The 23,568-nt window shown below is 40.0% G+C and overlaps 1 protein-coding gene across 1 annotated transcript in view; it reads left to right on the top strand.

The window, feature by feature from the left end:
• The first annotated feature begins 480 nt into the window (after positions 1 to 480).
• The window catches only part of TACR1 (tachykinin receptor 1), a 150,765-nt gene continuing 127,677 nt past the window's right edge, over positions 481 to 23,568 (top strand). The window contains exon 1 of the mRNA XM_005575491.5: positions 481 to 1,459. Coding sequence (XP_005575548.1) covers positions 1,071 to 1,459 — 389 coding nt within the window. The 5' untranslated portion in view covers positions 481 to 1,070. The remainder of the gene's footprint in view (positions 1,460 to 23,568) is intronic.

Consider the following 23,568-nt stretch of genomic DNA (forward strand, 5'->3'; position numbering starts at 1 on the left):
GCGTCGGGTTTCTCGGTAGCTGGAGCGCGGCCCGGCGCGCGGCGCTGGCACATCGCCCCCACACTTGCCCGTTTCCCATTGCCACAGGCAGGCCGCCTCTGCAGAGCTGTCGCAGGGCTCTGGGCTTCCCTCCCTGGAAGCTGATTGTCCTGCACTCCAGCTGTTTCCCAAATCTTTCCTTCCTCCCAGCACCCCTAGTGAAACGACGATTCCAGCTGCGGACCACATCTGTCTCAGTTACTTCCAAGCCACCTACTGCCCCCTCGCGGAGTGCGTGGGGCTCCCGGCTCGCAGACTCCCACGACAAGTAGCTAGCAGCAAAAGGCGTGGTAGCTGGGGCGGTGGAATGAGACAGTTGTCAACAGCTGGCGCAGCTGCCGCGCTGCGCACCGGGACTGGCGAGTACGCAGCCCAGGTACTGCCCCTTCCCAGTGACGTCTCTGCAGCGGGTTATAAAAGCCTCGTGCGCAGCTAACTGCCGAGCTGAGCAACCCGAACCGAGAGGTGCCCGCGAAACTGCAGGCGGCGGCAGCGGCAGCAAAAGCGAAGGAAAAATCTCCAGCTGGACACGGAGCTCCAGAATCCTGACCATAGGCTCAGAACTTTGACAGGTCGCGCTGCAATGGGCCCCCACTTCGCTCCTAAGTCCTCACGTAGCACAGGGCTTTGCCTTTCCCGGCGGAGGAAGGGGAAATAGGAGTTGCAGGGAGCAGCAGGTGCATAAATCATAAAGGCAGGGATCTCTTGCTTCTTAGAACCATGACCGGTGGAATTTCTTTCCCTTTTTCAGTATAACGCAAGAGATGCTGTCTCCAGACTTCTGAACTCAAATGCCTCCTGCAGCTTGAAAGTGGAGGAATTCAGAGCCACCGCGGGCAGGCAGGCAGCGCATCCAGAAGCGTTTATATTCTAAGCGCCAGTTCAGCTTTCAAAAAGAGTGCTGCCCAGAAAGAGCCTCCCACCCTCCTGTCCGACTTCAGCAGGACCCTGAGCCCCAGGTGCCAGCCACAGGACTCTGCTACAGAGGGGGGTTGTGTACAGATAGTAAGGTTTTACCGCCTAGCTTCGAAATGGATAACGTCCTCCCGGTGGACTCAGACCTCTCCGCAAACATCTCCACTAACACCTCGGAACCCAATCAGTTCGTGCAACCAGCCTGGCAAATTGTCCTTTGGGCAGCTGCCTATACGGTCATTGTGGTGACCTCTGTGGTGGGCAACGTGGTAGTGATGTGGATCATCTTAGCCCACAAAAGAATGAGGACAGTGACCAATTATTTTCTGGTGAACCTGGCCTTCGCGGAGGCCTCCATGGCTGCATTCAATACAGTGGTGAACTTCACCTATGCTGTCCACAACGAATGGTACTACGGCCTGTTCTACTGCAAGTTCCACAACTTCTTCCCCATCGCTGCTGTCTTCGCCAGTATCTACTCCATGACGGCTGTGGCCTTTGATAGGTGAGATTAGCCTTTGTGAAAAGGCGAGAAAGTGCTCATAGAGAACCATGGCATTGCTATGAGGTTTGGGGCTGGATGGGGTATGGGTCAAGGGCAAGGTTGGCCACCCATGCTCTGAGGGATTTTTTGCTGTTATCAACTGAGTCAGTTGTTGATGGGAACTTCATCTTATCTATTTTAACATTTTTTCTCCTCTTTTTTACCCATCACTAATCTCTCTTCCTTTCAACACACATCCCCCTTTTCTTCATTTAACTCCCCTTTCTTCATCTCTTCTCCACTCATCTTCCTGACACTTTCAACTTCTGCTTTGCTCCTTTTCATATATTCCTTCTCCCCTTTACCCTTGCAGGCTGCAAACAATACCTAGGGCTTGGTCCAAGGACTAGACCCTGGATGGGGCTTTGTAAATTCCTCCCGGCCTATTATTCTGTCAGACAGCCTCTTGTTGCCTTCATGTTTTAAGTACACCTAGAGGATTCTAGAACTTTCTGCTCCCACTGCAACTCTCCAGTTTTTTGTTGTTGTTGTTTGGTTGGTTGGTTGGTTGGTTTTTTTGTTGTTTTTTTTTTAATGTGAAATTGCATTTCATCAGTGTTATAAGATACTCAGAATTCTAATTCAGTTTACTCTATAATGCTAGGAATTCTCATTCAGGAATGAGAGACAACTATGCTATCCTTAAGAAACTCCACAGATAGGGATCCAGGGAACTTACCCAAGAGGTGTTCTAAATTTCTCCTACAATGTAAAAGTTATGTATTTAGCCTGTCTCTATCCACAGAGAAACATGCTTGGCAAAGGCATTTGAGAGCTCTTCCGTTCTTGCAACCAACAGGTTAGGGTTCCCGAAGCTGATTGAAAGTGAAAAGGTTGGCATTTCAAACACTGGGGCTGGTATTCTGGAATAAATGGCTCTTCAGGTAACATGATGGAAAATTGGTTATTGTAGCACAGCTCTATTGGTATTGTCTCCTTTGTGAGTATCTTAGGTCTCCAATGTGTATGTCTATGTGTGCACAGGTGTTAAATGTTTACCTGGGATGTGAAAGTGTGTTTAAAACACCTACCGCTGTGATTTTAAAATGGATTCTTTTGATGTCCTTCCTGAGAAAACTGAATGTGAGAAACTCAAAGAAGGAGCTAAGACAAAACTTCCAAAAAAAATTCCAAACTATTAACCCTCTTTGCATAAAGATTGTTTATAACTTGCAATTTATTAGAAGCCTTTTTTAGCTCCTGTAGTCAATGAACACTTTTAAAATCAGGGCAATCTTCATTTCCATCCTTTGCAGTGGTGTCCTAATACTGATTTGCTAGTTCCATGTACATCTCTCTATATGCAGTTCCTATGTGCTTACTATGTTTTATGTAAAACAGATTGTGGAAAATCAGTGTATGTTTTAAATGTAGATGGTAAACCAATTACTCAAAGTGGGAGTGAAATGAATTATTTTGCAAATTTATCTTTTGTACTACACTGATTTTCAGATATTCAGTTTGCTGAAAGTGAGGTACACTTGTAAATCTTTCTGCGTTCACATGCTCCTTTAATCTCATGACAACTTCCTTAAACTTAAAAAAGTCAATAGCATGATATATAAGTGAATATCTGGGTAGTGAAACCTGATGCTGTTTCAGCCTTTCACACACTCTCTTGATGCCCCCTAAATTAGGGGGGAAGTTTTTTTGGGGAGGGGGTTGTTTGTTTTTTCTGCACTGGGGCTTTGCACAAACTCTAGGAAGACCTGTCAGTCAGTGTCAGCTGGAGCTTTCAGTAGCTGATGGAGCACCAGCAGACAGCTCTCTCCTTTTGGCTTACACAGAAACATGTTCTGCAGCCCTGATCTTTCCTCTGGAACTTAGAAGGTTAGGGGTGGGGATAAGAGTCAGAGTCCGCACAGCGGATTGGGCAGGGAGCCAGATTTCAGCTCCATTGTTGTTTTTCTCCAAGTAAACCGTCGCAGAGACCTGACCCTCTGTGATACCTGCTCAGTGAGATCAAAAGTTCTCAGATGCCAGAGCTTTAGGAAATGACAGCAACAGGGAATGTCACCATGTTTCCAACATATAGATACAGCCCAGGGAGGTTATCAATGGCATGCCTAAGATTAGAGTTCAAGGTAGAATTAGGGATGAGACTTCAGGTCTCTGTCTCCATGTCTGCCAAGTGCTCTTTCTGTTTTTCCTTGCTTAGCCTGGTGAGCACACTATAAACTCATCCCCTCAGGCCTTCCAATGAATGTATTTCCTACATGTGTGGTCATCCATTCTCTCCTGGAAAGAAAGGAGGATTTAAGTCCTCTCCCCGTAAATTATCTCTCCTTTCTCCAGCATGGAAATGCAGACTAAGAGGAAATATTAAATCAGCTGTTTGTATATTCCTTGAATTTTTAACAGACAACCTTTGAATCAAGTCTTTAAAAATAACAGCAATGTGGTTTTCCTGATTGTAAAATTAAACCTGTTCACTGCAGAAGACTTGGGAAATATGAAGAGCAGAAAAATCCAATCCCCCTTACCTAACCGACCACAAACAACACCTGCTAATATTTGAATTTCTCTTTTATGACTATTACACTACATAATTGAGGTTAGATTCTATATAATTTTTTAGCCTACATTTTTCCATTGGTATTAATGAAAGACATTAATAACACCTTCCTGTGTTATTCAAAAGTTTTCAGAAACATAATCTTAATGGCTTCATACTATTCTATTATGTGAATATGCTATTATTATTTATGTAGTCATTTCTCTACTATTGTGTATTTAGTTCATTTCTAGATTTTTGTGATTATAATTAATAATCTAAGGAATATTTATATGTGATAACTTTGTTTTGCCTTCTTAATTATTTTCTTAGGATAGATCCCAATAAGTAGAATTACTATATCAAATAAAATGAATTTTTAAAAAAGCTATATCTTCTCATTTTAAAGAATTTTTAAAGGAATCGTTGGGTGAAACTAACTTTGCCAAATTCCCTGTTAGAACCAAGATATATGCAGAGAAAAAACTTCAGCTGCAGATTGCAATACTAATTTAAATATTACCTGTGGTCTTTCTACAAATGGTGGGATAGGGGCAGGGAAGGGAATAAAGGGAGGGGGGAAAGGACAGGAAGAGAGGAGAAGGAGAGGAGAGGGAAGAAAAGCGGGAAATGGGAAGGGGATAGGAGAGGAGAGGAGGGAAGAAATATCTCCGTTAGAAAGAATTTTAGTTTTTTGAAGGTAGTGGTTACCTAGAATTTAAAAATGTTTTAGAGACAAGTATAGCTAAATAAGATCAAGTTTACCTCTATGTAAACTCCAACAAATACCAGGGATTTTAGCTACTGAAACTATAATTTCTCTTAGAACTTAAAAATTCTTTACAACTATAAAACTAAAAGGTATGTGTGATGTTTCATGAAATTTGTAAATGGGGGACACAGAGAGGTGATGACTCCCCCCCCAATGTCCTCATTCCCCTAGCCTCTGTTTTCAGGAGTTGGTGGCAATTACTGGTTCTATTATGATGCTCTGGCAAGTACTGTGGAGCAGAATCTAAGAAGGGAATAGAGGAAGGGAGGCAATCCCTAAGCCCTGCAGGGAACTGGGTAATGGGCAGCAGATAACCTGATTTGAAACCGTGCACATAACAACAGGAGCAACAGGGAGGTTCAGACAAGCACTGACCTGGTATCACTGCTTCTCTACCTGGTAGGGCAAGTATAATTTCAGCAAAATGAAAGGTAACAGTTGCTCACTCAGACTCCAAATAGAGATGGTCTCTCTGAGACCAAAACATATAGTTACCCAGAGAGAGTAATGATTGAAGGCAAAAGAGGCATTGAGCTCTCTGGGAGAGCTGATAATGTAAAAGAGGAACCTAGAACAAAAACATGCATAAATCACAAAAATTTTGTCCACTGAACTCTGGTTCTATACACTCTGTCGCAGCCATACTCAGCTACCGATTTAAATATCCTGCTTTCCAGGTCTCTATTAGACCTGCAGTCTGTCCTTGAACTTTACCTTGTTGGCTGAACTGCAATCTCATTGTTTATCTCAGAGCAGTCTTTCCTCACCCCACCTGGAGGGGGAATTAAATTCCAGGATCCTTTGCACTAATTCAGATATCCCTGGAAACCCATTACCATGCACTGCTGTAATGCTGTGAATGGCCATTCACTAGAAGCTCATTGGCCACAACTGGCCCTGTCTTTTCCAGTGTCAGCACTGATGTGGATCAAAATGGAGTTTGTTAAATCTTAGATGGGTCATTTAGATTTCAGGACCTTTCCTCAGGAGGTTCAATGCCCACCTCCTCTCTGAAGCTGCTCCATTACACTCGCCACACTCTCTCCCGACTCCTGGGAGCCTGCAGTGTCCTGAATGGTCAAGGGTGTTACTTTTTAAAGAAACTGGAAGAAATCATAGTTTGAATTCGACGCAAATAAAGAATAATTCTCAACATAAAAGCACGTAGTAAAAGCACAAGACGCTGTTACTATTATTGTTGCTGAATTAGAATGAGGATCATGAGACAGAAACACCATCAAACTTAGACAAAGCTATTTAGAGTTGATGCCATCAAGGTAAGGTGATGTTTCCTAACTCACAGCCTTGTTTCTTCCCTCAAAGGGCTATATATGAGGGCAAATAAGACTGATTTAGAGGTAACTAAAATATAAGGTATTAAGTAAAATGTTTAATATGGGTTGTACAGTTATATTCTATAGGAGACAAGAGGAGGGACATCTTGCCCAGCAGTGATGAAAGATCAAGGAAGACCTCAAGACAGGGCAATTGAGTTGGGCCTTGATGATTAGATAAGATTTTTAGAGAAGATGATAAAAAAAAAGAGATGACATTTCAGGTAGAAGAAGCTGTATGACAGAAGCATGGAAGTCAAATGTTGCAAAGTGCCTCGGGTCAATGACAGACTGATTCAACTGAAGTGAATTCACAGGTGAATCAGGGAATGAATTGAGGAGTTGCTTGGAAGAAAATGAGAATACTCTATGTTGAATTTAACGCTAAAGTATAATGATTAGTTGGAATACCTGAAAAGAAATTTGAGAAGTGAGGTGGGAGAGAATGAAAAGCTAGGGATCAAAGAGACAGTATCAGCACAGAATGGTAAGAGGAAATAAAATTAGAAGGCAGTGAAGGGAATGGCCTTTCTCCTCACTCATCCATCCATCCATCCATCAAACCACTATTGAGCACTTACTGTGTGCCATATTCTGAGGCAGTAAGACGTGACTTTGCCATTGTGATCTCAGTCCCTGGAGTGTAACAAGGTCATAAACAGCATATAACCCAATGCAATCAATGCCATGCAGAGAGAGCAGAGTTAGAGCAAAGAACTACCCTTGGGAATATAGGAAAGACTTCCTGGTAAAAAGAGAAGCAGAAGGAGAGGGAGGGCAATAGGGGAGAGAGGAGGGAGGGGAGAGAAAAGAGAAGGAGGAGACAGAATGAAAGAGAATGAAGAGAAAGAAGAGGAGGAAAAGGACAAAGAGGAAGAGGGGCAGCAAGGCACAGGGAAATGAATGTGGGTTTTGTTTTTTAATTAATTTCAAGAACGCTGGATTGGGAATACTCATAATAATTTATTAATATCCATCATTTAGAAACTAGAAAGGAAGTTTTATGTTAATAAAATTGATAATGATACCTTTTATTTATGTTCCCTCCAGTCCATTATCTCATTTAATCCTCATGATGCCAATGAGGATTCTGTTTCAACCCGGAAGAGCGATTAGAAACAATTTCTTTTAGCATTGTCCTCCCACTCTCCACCCCCTCACAGCTTGGAGACCCATGCAATTTGCTTTTGTGTGCCTTAGACATCTGCCTACATGTTCTTGCACTTGGTGGCTTTTAGATGATAACTTATTTAAGTAAAACTGTCATTGGAGGCAGAAAAGCAATGTAAGAGTCCTATCACACAAGAGAAAATATTAGAGGCAATATTTTGAGGAAAATTGACAATATTCCACCTAAATAAAAGTTCAGCCCCACAACTTTCCAAACAGGGCCATTATAAAAGTACCAAACTCTGCTTAAATATTCTACTCAGTTTTTTCCATTTGTTAAATTCAATAAATTATTAAATCATCACAAAATTATTCCTTTCCTTAAAATGAAATCTGCCTCTTTGGTTTTAGACTGCTCCTACTTGTCTCAGACCTCTTCCATGTAGCAGGCTTTCCAGTAAGTATAAGTATAAGGATAATATATTAAGCTTCTATTTATCTTGAAGTATCCCCAACTCTGGTTAACTGTCCCCGGTTCCTCCAACTTTACATCATCATTAGTCTCTACTGGTTATTTCCATTTGTTAATGGTCCTCTTAAAAGGAGATGACCAGAACGGAGCTACCTTACTACCATCACTCTGTCTAGGACCACCTAGACACCTTGGACTGGCATCCTCCCTAGTGACCTTGTGTCCTCTTTGACTTAGCTTAATGCTTATACTAAGATGCTGCCCTTGACCTGCAAGTCTAGCTGAAGTGTCCTTATATTTCCACAGCATTTATCCCATGGTGTTGCAAATGTCTGTACCTTGTCTATCTCTCCCACACCTCCCTGCTCACTAGACTGCAAGCTCCATGAAAACAGGGATCCCTTATTTGGTTTCCTGTTCCCAGCACTTATCCAAGTGCCTGGCACGGAGTAGGTACTCATTAAAATGTGTGCTTCATGAGCAAACTGACCATGCTTCTCTTCTGCACACATCAGCCAAAATCTGAAAACCAGACCCCATGCCTCAGGCAGACCGTACAGCACACTTATGATGCTATGCCTTGATGCAAAAGAAAAACTGGGCCAAATTTCTGCTTACCATAAAGGTTTGTTACAAAATAGAACGCTTTTGATTCAGAATCCCCTGTTCTAGAATAACCATGGCTTCTAACTCACACTTACCTCTTCCACACTCCAGTTGACTGAGCCCCACAGGACACCTGACCCACACCTTGCCACCCTCAACAGGTATTGTGCCCCAGGAAAAGACTTCCAATTGGAGGAAGTGCTTATCACTTCCATCCTACCTCCAGTCTACTCAGGCATACCAGAAGCTCAGAGAGCTGAAAAGTATAAGCACCTCCTCCATTTTATGGGCCCTTCCCTGGCCTAACTGCTATCAACCCCCTGGAATTTTCTCTAACACCCCCCACTAGCAGCAGGTGCACTCTCCCCTTTACTTGTCCTTGCTGAGGTGAAACCAGCAGAAACCTGCCCTCCACCCAGCCCTTCAACTCCTGCATCCACAGTAGTTGTCTGATTGTTCACACCATATTAAAATACCATAGTCACAGGAAAATTCCAGCATGCAGTGGTGCATGTGAGGTCCTATGTATGTGAGACAGACAGGGCAACTGACTTACATTGCCCCAAACTTCCCTCTTGCCACCTTGAGAGAATTCAATTCCACCTCAGTGGAAGGGGAAATATGAGGCTGTCTGGATGAGGAGTACCAAGGATGAAGAGATGCTTTAATGATGGCCTGGAGGCATACTCATCAGCATGCGTTTTAACACAGCATATGAACTGCTCAAGGAAACTTGTCTAAGCAGCCCTAGGCCTCATCTCCTGCCCTTCTCTTGTATAGTTCTTAATCTACTTTCCAATTCAGCTTTATCACTATGTTTAATATTTGGGATTCCCTGTTGAGTGCCTTTCATGTCCTTTGTATGAGCATGCCCTTTAATAACCTTACTCCTAGCCTTTGGCAGTAGAATGGTTAAGCAAGAACCCAGGTGATGGGTTCCAGTGCTGGTTCTACCACTTACTAACTGTGTGTACATATGCAAGGTATTTAACCTATCTGGGCCCCCAGTTTCCTCAACTGATAAAATGGATATAATGAAACTTACCTTGTAGAATACTGTTGCAAGGAGAGAGGTAAAGATTTGAAAAGCCTCTAACTTATTGCCTGACGTCCTCTAAAATATCAGTTAATAGTAATTAATATTATGCTCTCTAGTAAACTGTGACAAACAATCATATCCATTATACAAGTCCATTCTTGTCTCAGCCTCCTCCTGGATTCCTTTTACATCAAGTACAATAGCTACAGGGTAAACACTTATGTTCTTCTCCCAAAAGATGGTAGTTTAAAACTGTCCTGACTGGGTCAGCAAATCTCTTGCTAAATGCTTTTCAGCATTCTTTCCATCTTTGGAAATGTACACACAATCTACCAGTTGTATATCATGGTCCAGAAAACCCAAATGTTTTCTTTTATACCATCCCCTAAACATTCATTTCCAATCCTTTATGTCGCAAAGTCACCACCCTTATATGGAGTGAGCATCATTGTTTAATATCTGAATGAGAATGCGTTCATTGCAAAAAACTCTTACAGCTGCGTAAGTTTTAACTGATATTCAATTTGTTGAAGTTACAGTGTTTTTTAGCCTTTGAACATATTTTATAAATCATGGAAGTTTTCTTATAAATCTAGTTTGTGTGTGTTAAAGTATGAAACATTCATTTGCCTTTGTTCTTTGACTAAAGCTCAATAAATTGTTAAACATGAGACAGAATACTTCCAACTAAATATTTGAACACAATTTTCAAACTTAATCAAGTCAACCTCACATAGTTTTGTTAGTCACAATTTTTATAAGCTTAACAAATCAAATAATCTTTTAAAATGTAAACAGTATTTATAAACTTGATTAATTAAATTCCTCTAAGCATTTCAAACTATATTCACAAATTTGATACATCTGGCTTTGTTAAAATCTTAAAATCCCTAACAGGAAGACTTACAAACAGAAGAAACAAAATCTTTCGCAGGACTTACTTAGCTCTTGTAAGACTAATAAATCAAAACTTCTAAATTTAGCATACAAATTATCTTAAAGCATTTCAACCTCCTGAGAATTAAACGGATAAATTCAGGTTCTCCTGAGCATCCAAACATTGACTACAAAATTAATTCGTTAAATCCTCCTAGGTGTTACAATTAAAATTGCAAATCTTGTAAGTCAAATTCTCTAATATATCAGATTCTCATTTCCAACATCTTAAAAGCAAATCACATACAAAGGAACGTGTATCGATCACAGAACTCACTACTACACATGCACTACTTACGTAGAAGTACCATTTCTTTATTGCCTACTTACTTTTTTAAAATGTCTTCTTAGAGTTACGAAGTCATACAAACAAAAGTGGCAGAATCATCTTCTCTGTAAGAGGCAGCCAAGGTTCTGGAATCAGGGGTTTAGTTGAAGACCCAAATCTGGCTATGCTTCACAGGGGTCTTGTCCAGAGCTGCATCCCAATACCTGAGTCCCTCTCACGGTGGAGCTCTGCCTGCCTGGTGCCTACAGAGTCCACTCATGCTTTTCCACTGGAATGGAAGTTTTGTAGTTCCAGTGTAAATCCTTAACTGATTCACACAGATGGAATCATGCACCGCCTCACCCCACCCCTAGTTTGCGTCCTTTATCTACCCTATCAAAGTTAACTACATCCTTCGTTTCACCTTTCTATTGACATGAAAAAAATGACCAAAAAGAAAAAAGAATCACCACAAGACCTTGTCCTGAAGTTGCCTTTTTGAGATTTTGAGATCATGAAAAATATGTGCCAGATTTTTTCTGGGTATATCCTATTTAGCCACATAAATCATCAAAAATAGGATAGTATGTGTTGGGTTTAACAAAACCAGGCTCTCAGTATGGTTCCAACCTGTACTCTTATAAAAAGAAGGTCTACATAGCAGCTTTCTTGTCTTTGGCATGAGGTCATCAGTGGCAGGGACCTTCTTCCTGGAGCCTGAAAACCACCTAGTACCCTTGAATCCTTCAACTGGATGATTAGAGATTCCTTCTTTAGATTAACTGGGTTTCTCCTTCAGGCCAGAGCCTTATGGCTTTTTCATAGCTCTAGAACTGCTGGGTTTCTTCACTTTCCCTTCCACTTTATTGCCATTATTTCAGATAATAAAAAATAATCTGCAGTGATACTCTGCCTTTACAGCTCAGCCCAGTGCCCTAAGCCACAGTTGGACTGATGGGCAGCCACCTTCACAAATCACACAGCTGCCTGAACTAATGAGGGGAGGGTGCTGAGCAGTCATGCTAGCAACACCTCTGTTCTCTCTATCATAGAATATAATTGAGATGCTAATTTTTAAAACCCTCATGTGCACATTGAGTGGCATGTGAGGAGATTACGAGCATCAGCTTAAATATCCACTTTGTATGATTTACTAATTTTATTTTACTGTGGAGAAACATCCACTTGAATAGTTAATATGTTTTCATAAAAGAATTTGTCTGACTCTGAAAATGTTTAAACAAAAGAAAACCGTACAAACAACTGAGATACTCTTCTAAATAGTCCCAGCGAGCCAAGGGGAACATTCAAATGCCTTTAGAATTCGTGATAGGAACCAAAATGAATGCAGCCCTGAGCTTGAAATACGAGTTAGCTCAACAACTTAGCTGGGCTCTTCAAACATAAACTAGGAAGATAAAAAATAGTCCCAGGTATCCACCAAGGGATCTGCTGGAGGATACTGGCGGGCGGGCAAGGGAGCGGTCTGTCACCACAAGCTGTCAAACTGCTATTGAAAGACCTTTTCCTGTCACAGGTGGAATTACCTTTGCCCTGAGGTGCTAGTGAATTCTGCATGTGTTTGGGTATTTGCTTCCGTCTTCTTCAGATTTCTTATAAGTCACTAATTGTCTTGATAAATATATAATATCTTTACAACCTGGAAGGATATTAAGAAGGGACTGTAGAATATATTCTCAGCCAGTCCAGTGGGTTGGGGTTAAGGACAGCAGGGCAGTGCTGCTGAGATGGCCAAAGCAGATTCTTCACCTCTCCTGCATCTTCATCAATGAATTTGTGCTGTTTACAAATCCTGGGGTGAGGGCCAGTTTTCCAAGAGCTGGGCTTTCTGCCAGGGTCTGTCTGGACCCACACGTCATCTGGAAGCTTCCATCCTTTTTTCTTTGTCTGCATCTTTCCTTTCTTTTTTTCCATCTACACCTGGATAAAAATTCCTTTCTTCATTTCCTCCCAATCCTTCCTCAGCATTTTGAAAATAGCACAGCTTCAATAAATGTCAGTGACTGAAAAATGGAGATGAAACAGATGAAAACAAAAACTGCTGTATATAAAACAGTTGATGAGTACAGCAATAGAAAAAATGCAAATTACTAACATTCTGATTAAGCAGATGAGTCCAGAAGGATCCTGAAAGGATTCTTGAGGCTGTTCATTTAGGTAAGAACTTAAGGCACCTTTTTTTCTTTTTTTAAGAAAAATAACTTGCTGTTGAATATTACCTGCACAACTCCAATGTTTTTCTGATCACATTTTAGTTTAAATTATAGTTTAATATAGTTAAATTATAAATAAATCATAAAATATTACATATTAAAGAGAATTAGCAACTTACAAAAAAATACTTTGAAGAAAAATAAATGTAAAATCAACACTAATCTCGCTGCCCAAGCACCACTATTGTCAAATCTTAGGAATTATTTCAAGCCAAGACTTTCTTTTTCTTTTTCTTTTTTTTCTTTTTTTTTTTTTTTTTTTGAGACAGAGTCTTGCTCTGTTGCCCGGGGTGGAGTGCAATGGCATGATCTCAGCTCACTGCAATCTCCACCTCCCAGGTTCAAGCAATTCTCCTGCCTCAGCCTCCTGAGTAGCTGGAATTACAGGTGCGAGCCACCACACCCAGCTAATTTTTGTGTTTTTAGTAGAGACAGAGTTTCACCATGTTAGACAGAATGGTGTTGATCTCTTGACCTCAGGATCCGCCCACCTCAGCCTCCCAAACTGCTAGAATTACAGGCATGAGCTACTGTGCCCAGCCCAAGACTTTCTTTCTATGCATAGAATCTTCATAATTATAGTCCTACAGCATATACAATTTTATTTTTGTTTTACGTAATAGAGTAAAAAATATTTTATGTAATAAACTTTATTCTATAAGATCATGCCAAGTGGTTACAAAGTATCATAATTTAAATAATCCTTCATGCTTAAACCCTGGGGATGTTTTGAGATTTTGCTACAATATATAATTTGTCATCAATATGTTTTAGCAAAACTAGCAAACATGGATGATTATTAGGATAAGTTCTTAGAAGAAAAGTTGTTTGTTCAGAGTATTAGCCATCTTAAGCCTTTTGCTTCATTCTGTTAAGTCACTCTTCAGAAAGCTTTAGTAACTTGCAGCATGAATCAGAATATATAGAGCCAACATATTGGAGTGTTCCTTTATCCATATTCTAACAATTTTACAAAAACCTTTTTCAATTTAAAAGATTAAAATGTTAGTTATGTTTGCATTTCTTACTAGTGAGTATATTTTAATATATTTGTTATTCCTTTGTATTTGTGAATTAATAGAGTTTTAAATTTAAATCTTACTTTTTAAATTCCATATTGAATTGCAGAAACTATATGTTGAGGCTGTATTAAAGGCTATAACCTTTTGACTGGTATGTGAGGCAAAAAGTTTTTATATTTCAGGTTAAAATGTTCATTTCTTTTTCAGTGATTATTTTATATTATTTTATGTTGTTATGTCTATCTGCCTTTTCTTTCGTGCTTTCTCCCTTTGTTATTATGCTTAAAAAGACCTTCCTCAGCTCAAAAGTAGACAAATATGCATAAATAATTTCATTTACTATACTTTCATAATTTAGAAGTTCTTATTTAATATTCCACTCCAATGATTTAATATAATTAGATTACCTCTTTTTTAAATGCCATATAAGTTTATCCTATTGTTTAAACACCATTTATTGATTGATCATTTCCCTACAGATTTGAAATATTACTTTGTCCTACGATGAATTTTATTTATGTTTAGGCTTTCTCTGATCTATCTACTTTGTTGACAATTTCTTTAATCGTATCAACATGCATATATGCTTCCTGATAAATTCTGGATTCATAATCTAAAATACCCCTATGGATAAGTCATGTTGAAATTTTTACTGGAAATACAATAGATGCATTAAATTTAGAAATTAGCTTTGGAAAGAATTATTAGCATATCAAGTTTTTTTCAGTGTATGAACATGACGCATAGTCCATGTAGTCAAACTTTTAACATGCTTTATAGGTTTTTACATTTTTCTTCTATAGATCCCACACATTTTTTAAAAAGTTTTGTTATATATTGCATAATACATAATATAGAAGCTAATATATATTACTACATAGGTTGTATATAAATTATAAATATAAATTTAACATTTTTGGTTGCTAATGAAAATACAATATTTCCCCTTGGCTTTTTTTTTTTTTCTAATGGATTATTATTAGTGTACTAGAAGGCTATTGATTTTTTAATGGTTATTTTGAAACTAGCTATCTTAATAAGTCCCGCAATTCAATTGAAGTTCTAATGATTTTTCTGTTATTTTTTCTCAGGTTTTCCTCAGATAATGGCATAATCTATAAATCATTGTCATCTTTAATCTTACATCTAGCGTCTGTGTCCTTTACTTTTTTTATTAGATCTTTTAGAACTAGTTAATTAAAACTCATGATCATAAGCACCTTTTTTCTAACCTGTGATGGTAACGTTTCTCTTAATATAATTGCTAAATATGTTGCCCATCGGCTTAAGACAGACCTTTAAAAATTACATCATTTAATTTCTAGTTTACTAAGAGATTTAATCAAATCTAGATATTTAATTTGCCAATTGTGTTTTTGGCATCTATCAATACATTTTTTCCTATTGCCTACTTTCCTAATCTTCAACTGTTCTAGAACTCCTAGAATAAACAATACCTGATCTTGTGCTTTGTCCTTTTAAAACACTACTAGATTTACTTGCTAACATTTCACTTACGGTTTTGCATCTTTGCTATAAAATACAACTCACATAAGCTTTAACTTTTAATGCTGTCTTTTCAAGTTTAGATTTAGGGCCATGAATAAGTGAAATAAGTATTTTCTAAAATTCTGTTGACTGAAATAAGTGAACTTCAGTGAGAAGTTTTTCTTCCAACCAATTTCCTAAATAATATCAATTCCTTATTTTTCTCTGTTTACTCATCACACAGTAGCACAGGACTTTTGCTGAGCCTTTCAGGTGAGGCAAAAGAATAAAAGAAATAATACAATACGTTATTGACACAGAAAACTAATGGGAATGGAGTCTTCACAGTAGTTTGAGCATTTTTACCCCCTCAGCTTAAGGGCTTTGCCAGACAATGATATAAACGCAGAGAAAGAACCCCAGCTGTGTACTCCTTTCTGGGGTGATCAAGGCAAACGCCAGCTCTGGGCAGAGCAGGGGAGGGAGGACTGCAGTGGTTCCCAGTGAGCAGAACCTCAGTGCTCCATCTTTTTACTGGCATACTACATGGTTTCCCGAGGAGACACATCCTCATGGGCACAGATTTTGACAACACCCTGGGAAATGTAACAGATAAGCAAAGTATAGCAATGCAGACTTTTTCACTTGGCTGTGCATTTTGTAAGACATTTGACAAGACTGTGATTAATAGAGCTGTTGATTTAAGGATCTCAATAATTAACTTTTTTAGAGAAAAAACATAGATAAACGTTGCAATTTTTAAAAATTTAACTTTTCTTTTAAAACATTGGGTTTCATTTTTTCCAAGCCCTCCCTTCCCATAAACTATACAAGTAAGACAAGCAAGTAGATACTATTGAAGAAGAAATAGAAATAAATCTTACTTTGTGCTGCTAATGTGTTCTTATTGCGTGTAAGTTATTGGTTTCTAACACTATTTTTAATACAAGTCAAGTTTGGCACATTTTATTTTTCTCATGACTTTGCTTTATTATTATCTTCTACTGACACTTCTATGAACACCCTCATGCTTGTAAATGTAGATCTAAATATTTATAGAGCTCCTACATCATATATACCTGAGCTTCAGGGATACAATAGCAAGAATCAAACACTATTTCTGCCCTCCAGGAGCTTACAGTCAATTGGGAGAAATTAGTATTAATAAGACATTAATCCAATGATTATTCAAATCATTGTATAACTATAAACTGTCTTAAGAGCTAGTAAAGAACATTAATGCTATAAGAGTACAGAAATACATCGCTTAACAGTGGGGATACATTCTGAGAAATGTGTCACTGGGTGCTTTTGTCATTGTGCAAACATCATGAACAATGTGTAAGAACTTACACAAATCTAGATGGTATAACCTACAATACACTTAGGCTATATATGGAATACCCTGTTACTCCTTGACTACAAACCTGTACAGCATGTAATTGTACTAAATACTGTAGGCAATTTGGAACACAATGGCAAGTTTTTGTCTATCTAAACATACCAACCCACAGAAAAGGTAGTGTATTGTGCTACGACATCACTAGGCAATAACAATCTTTCAGCTCCATTATAAACTCATGGAACCACCATCATATACGCAGTCTGTTGTTGACTGAAACATTGTTCTGTGGCACATGGCTGTATATGAAAATTCACAGTCAGTATGGTTCAGGGCTGAGATCTAAAGGAAGAGCAGGAGTTCAGGGTGAGAGTGTCAGGGGTGGGCATTGTGGCAGATGCTATAGATTGACCACATACAAGCCATTTACAGTTGCCTCCCCTTTGCCGTCCCCTACTAGTGATGCTGTCCACATCCAAGCCTTCCTTGCACGGAGCACAGGCCATGAGACAAATTTTGGGGCAGTGGGGATACAGGAGAAGTCCCTATGTTGAGCTTCTCTTCCTGAATAAAAAGGCAACAGCCACAAGGAGAAATACTTTTTTACTCTTAGCTTTCCCCCTTCTTTCTGTCTGAAACACAGGCGAGAGCCTGGAGAAGAGCACCAGGTTTCATTTATGAGAACAAGCCCTGTCTAATCCTCAGCCCAAGCTAAGGATTAGAAAGTTAGAAAGTACCTGGAATTCCCTTGAGTACATCACTGATCCTCAGACCAGCTCTAAACTGACTAGCTCTGGGCTTCTTGTTAAGAAAAGCAATTAAACCTCTAGTTCTTTGAGCACTTGATAAACAGATGTTCTGTTATTTGTAACCAAATATAGTCTTAACTATTTAAGAGGAGTGAGGTCAGGTTGGGAGGAAAGAGTTGTAAACAAGTTAACTGCATTTATGAAAACCCTGGGCAGGAGGAAGCATAACTCCTTGGAGGATCAAATAGTTTTCATTTATACTTTCCATCTCTTACATTAAAAATTTATCCATGAATAAAATTAAAACAAAAAGGGAAGAAACATAAAATCACAACTTATAAGCACTGTGGTAATTCACTACCACCCAACTATTAATGGAGCCTCAGTAACAGAAACTCACTGCAGGCTGGAGTTCAACCAGATAGTCTGAGTATTATTGGAATTTGACACTATGAATTCACCGTTTATTTCATACTCAGAAGAACAAATGAATGAGAGTGACATGACCATAGGGATAACGTTAAATCCACTATTGTTTTTAAAAATAATTCTAATATCTCATTTTATATGGGGAAGGATAAATTAATTTTAACATCAGACAGTTAAGAACCTGTGGTCTGGAGTATGTTTTCTTTGTCATTTTTTATTTTATTTTTTTCCCTTATTGAACTTGCTCAGATTGTATTTCCTTTTTTTTTCTTTTTAAATTATTTTCTAGATGTTTTTAAAGGAAATTTTGGAAAGAAATTTTTCAAAATGACCCCTCAATTTTTAAATTCATATTCGTTTTTGAGGCTAATAAAATTAAGAGAAGTGGGAGAATGTTGTAGAGTGGGGAAGAAATAATTGGTAGTGATTCCAAATAGGAAGTTATTATGATATTGAGGCAAAATATTATTCAAAACATGGGACTAGGGAAACAAGATTCCAGAGATTTGGGGGTGGAATTGGATGATCTATTTGGCCATTAGATGTTTGCAAGGGAGTAAAGAATTACAAATGAGAATGTGGAAGAAGTCAAAGCTTCTCCCAGTTTGCCAACTTGGAAGACTGCTGGACAGATGGTTAAATCAGGAACATGGAGCAGGTTGTAAAAGAGCATCTACATATTCACTGTAAAACATCTACAATATCCCCTGCAGAAATTCAACAGTTATTTATTGAGCCTCTGCTGTATCAGTTATATATTGCCACAATAACGTTGTGTAACAAACAACCACATGACCTCAGCAGTATACAATGAACAATTATTTAGTTCATTAATTTGGAGCACTCAGTGAATTTGGGCTGTGCTTGTCTGAATCTTGCCTGGGCTCACTCACATGCCTGGGGCCAACCAGCTGCCAACTGATCTAATCTGGGCCCTGGAGGGTTGACTGGGGCCACTTGGCTCTGCTCCACGTGTCATTCATGCCTCCACAGGCTAGCTAAGGTATGCTGTCATGGTTATCCCATCACAGCAGGATAATTTTGGATTTGAAAAGTGCAAAAGGCACACAGACACATGCAAGCACCTTCTCAAGTCTATGCTTGTGCCACATCTAATACCTCCCACTGGCCAAAGCAAGTGCTACAGCCAGACCAGATTTAATGTAGGGTAGCTATATTCTACCTCGTCAGTGACAAGAACTGCAAACGCTCATAGAAAAGGGCAAGTATGGCCGGGCGCGGTGGCTCAAGCCTGTAATCCCAGCACTTTGGGAGGCCGAGACGGGCGGATCACGAGGTCAGGAGATCGAGACCATCCTGGCTGACACGGTGAAACCCCGTCTCTACTAAAAAATACAAAAAAAACTAGCCGGGCGAGGTGGCGGGCGCCTGTAGTCCCAGCTACTCGGGAGGCTGAGCCAGGGGAATGGCGTGAACCCGGGAGGCGGAGCTTGCAGTGAGCCGAGATCGCGCCACTGCACTCCAGCCTGGGCGACAGAGGGAGACTCCGTCTCAAAAAAAAAAAAAAAAGGGCAAGTATACAGAGAGGGATAAATAGTTAGGACCATTAATTAATTAATACACACATCAACTGTAAGCCAGTATTGTTCTAGATTCTAAGGATACAGCAAAGAACAATAAAAGCCCTTATTCTCCATTTAGAGAGAGAGACACCAAGCCATAAACTATAAAATACGTAATTTTGAGTACTGACAAGGGTAAGAGGATAGAGAGTCTTGGAAAGTAGAAGGAAGTTATTTAAAATAGGGAAATTGCAGAAGGCTTTTCTGAAGAGGTGATACTTGAACAAAGACCTGGAACTTGCCATGTGATGATCTTAGTGAAGGACTTTCCAGGTAGAAGGGACAGCTAGAATAAAAGACCTCAAAGCAGGAGTGATATTGGCAATAAAGCCTGAGTGGTTGCATTGGAGTGAGTCAGGGTAGAGGCTAGGGAAGAAGGCCATATAGACCACAATTATTAGTCACGGCAGGCTATGATATGCTGGAGTAACAGGCAAACCCCCACATCTCAATGGCTTTATCACTCAGCTTATTCATCACTCTCTCTAAGTCTACTCTATTGTAGGCACAATTTCTGTCCTGGGAAACTCCCTGAAAACATTACTTGATTGAAGGTTGTTTCCATCACATGGCTCAGCCATCTCAACCTGAGTTCCTTGGTTGCTACATTAAAGGATGAAAGAACTGAGAATTGCACAGGAGGTTTAACCTGTCCCAGTCCAGAAGCAATACACATCACTTCTCTTCACAATCCATTAGCAAGAGCTAGTCACATGGCCAGGCCCAATGTCAAGGGCTCTGGAAAATGTGGGCAAGCCTGTGAATATTTAGTGAGCATTAAAAGTCTCTGCCACCACAGGATAAGCTTAGATTTCATTCTATGCATGATAAGAAGAAATATGAGGATCATTAGCAGGGAAGGGACATTATCTTATCTACAGTTTTAAAAGATCATTTGGCGGATGTGTGGCAAATAGACAGTAGGGGACAAAAGTGGAAGCAGGAAGACCAGTTAGGAGCTCTCCTGTGGTGACCCCAGGAAGAGATTATGGTAGCTAAAACCAGGGTCTGGTGGTAGACATGGTGAAAAGAGATCAGATTTGGGAGACATTTTGAAAGCAAAGTCAAAGGATTTGCTGATGGAATAGATGTGAAATAGAAGAGAATAAAGCACAGTCAAGAATGACTCCTAGGTTTGATGCTAAGCAACTGGGAGAATGGTGATTTCATTTACAGAGATGGGAAAGACTGGAGAAGAAATAGGTTCAAGAACAGAAATGAGGAGTTATTTTGGTCCCAGGAAGTTTGAGGTAGGCAGTAGATAGGCAAGTAGAGATACTGCGTGAATAAGCAGTTGATTTTTAAACCTGGAGTTCAAGAGAGCAATAATGTCTGGGATACAGACGTGGGACTTACTGACATATAACTAAAACCATAGGACTGTATACAATCACCCAGGAGAAAGAGGGAGATAGAGACATTTTTCCTGCCTGAGCCCTGGCGGACTCTAAATTTAGAAAATCAGGAAGATGAGATGGAACTAGCAAATATGACCAACAAGGAATAACAGCCAGGGAGTTAAGAGAACTAACAGGTAAGGTATTCTGGAAGTTAAATAAGAAAGCATTTCAGGAAGAAGGGGTACCTACTGTGTCATAAACTGCTAAGAAGTTAAGTAAAATGAGGGCCAAGACTGGAAGACTAGATTTCACAAAATAAGATCATTACTGACTCGAGAGTGGCTTCGTTCAAGTGGTGGATTAATAGAAGAATGTGAGGGGAGAAGTGGAGTTATAAGGGGGAGAAAAGAGAAAGTATATCAGGTAGAAAAGTCATTGATTTAAGGGATTTTTTGTTTTAATGGGGAAAGGTATTGTAGCATGTTTGAATAGAAATAAGAATGGGGAAATTGTCAGGTGTGGTGACTCAGGCCTGTAATCCCAGCACTTTGGGAGGCCAAGGCAGGCAGATAACCTGAGGTCAGGAGTTTGAGACCAGCCTGGCCAACATGGTGAAACCCCGTCTCTGTTAAAAATACAAAAATTAACTGGGCACGGTGGCAGGCGCCTGCAAACCCAACTACTTGGGAGGTTGAGACAGGAGAAACGCTTGAACCCAGGAGGCAGAGATTGCAGTGAGCCGAGATCATGCCGCTGCACTCCAGCCTGGGCAACAAAGAGCAAAACTCTGTTTCAAAAAAAAAAAATTTTAAATGGGGGGTGGGAAATTGAGAGAAATGTATGATGCTAGTGAGGGATGAATGAATGTAGGAGCAAAGGTTTTAAGTGAGCACATGGGTCCAGGTTAGCCTTCAAAATGAAGTAGATCTTCTGAATCTGGAGGGAAGGTGGACATATGGTGGACAAAGGTGAAGATAGACTGGTAGATTTTGTGATAAAACGACAGCTCATTTTTATTGCTTCTGTTTTCCCAATGAAATAAAAATTAAGGTCCTAGATGAAGGTGAGGAAGGAGGTGTTAGAGGTTGAGAGGAGAGGAAAAGTGAAATCGCCATGTTGTAGAGCTGGAGGGTGACGTGACTAGAGAAATATTTGGGGATTATCAAGCAATGTTGAAGAGTCCCTTGAGATTTGTGAATTAATGGGAGAATTTAGAAATCAGTCAACATAAGGTATGGTTTCCTATCATGTAGGCATAGAGCAGGCAGAGAATTATTAGCATTGGGGTTTTATGAGAGGAGTAAAGTGGAGTCAAGGGCATATGTGAGGAGTGACTGTAGGGTGGTTCATGGAATCTAAGTGAGGTAAACAGAGAAGCGAGGAAACGGGTGGGAGATAGAAGATAAAAGTGGCGCAATGGGCTGGAGATCCTGATGAGTATTAAGAATTGTTGGACTTCAGCTGAAAAGTGCATGAACTGGAAAGATAAGAGCCAATGGTCAGAGAGTAAGAAGCTTGAAATAGACGTTTTGAAAATGATGTAGTTATTGTTGATAACAAGGTCCAGATAATGATTTAACATGAAAGTGGAAGGCTAGAGGCAAGTGGAGAAAACTATATTGGAAGTGAGGAAGACAAGAAACTGAGTCAGGGAGTTGAATTAATCATGTATGTGGATACTATGGTCACCAAACGTGAAGACAGGCACAGTGGTAGGGATGAAGACAGTGAGCCAGAGTGAAGAGGTCCAACAAACGAGAAGGAATGAGCAATAAATGAGTCAAGAAATGGCTTCAATATAGTGCAGCAGGCAGATGGTGTAGTCATGTGCTTCAGAGGGGGTGGGGTCTGAAAGAGGAAGAGGAAGTAAAAGTCTGGAAGTGGTGGGGGGGGGGGCAGCAAGTACTCCTGGTCCCGGCTCTGTGGTGGGTGGACTGTGGAAGAGGAACAGCCACCATCTGAGATGACCGCAGTGTTGGAAGTGGTTTCCTGGAACAGTCAAGTTTGAGGTAGTGAAACCTTTGAAAAAGAGGATGAGGATTTTGCTGAAGACAGTGTTCCTTGGAGGCCAGGGAGGGCAGGAGAGTACATCCGACTAGGAAAATGTCTGGAGTCATATTGGACATAAAAGCCTAGTCACTGTTAACTGGAGAAGCCCAAACCTCTGGTGGTGGTCAGGGAAGTAAGGGATGATGAGATTGGTCCTGGGGGTCATTAAGAGGAAGGCCCATAATCTTCCTAATTAGAGTTTCCTACCTGACATTAGATGCTGAGACATCTTGTGATAAGGCAGGTAGTGCAGGGAGGACAAGGTAGAGGCCTTGCCAAGAGCGCATGGGGCTCTATCAGTCCCCAAAGTCCTGCTGTGGAACAGCAGTCTAGATGAAGAGTCTCAGAGGGCTAGCAGCCTCCCCCAGAAATCTGGGAAAGTTCATTTGGGGAGTGAATGCCACCAGAACTATGCTACCAGAACTATGGAATCTATTATGAGGGAATGGCTTGATGAGCTCAGCAAGGATAGGTTCAGAGGAGTTTTAAAGGAGACTGAAGTTTTAAAGGAGATTGAAGGGAGTGAAACACAATACATAGTGTTGGCCTGGAGAAGACGCTCCAACCGAGAAAGGCACCTGGAATCTGAGATGCCCATAGCCAACTTAATGCTGTACTTTAAAAAAAAAAAAATTTATAATGTCTCCTTTACTATAATGAAAAAAATTTCTAGATATTACAATCTACCTATATAAACAATTTCAAGCAAAAAAAAAACCAATATAATGTCCTAACTGTATTATAAAAGAAAATGAGAAAACAGCAGTTTATAATAAAATACTCTGTTTTTCAGTATGGAAATT

The sequence above is a fragment of the Macaca fascicularis genome, chromosome 13 (assembly GCF_037993035.2).
Source record: "Macaca fascicularis isolate 582-1 chromosome 13, T2T-MFA8v1.1".
Lineage (NCBI taxonomy): Eukaryota > Metazoa > Chordata > Mammalia > Primates > Cercopithecidae > Macaca > Macaca fascicularis.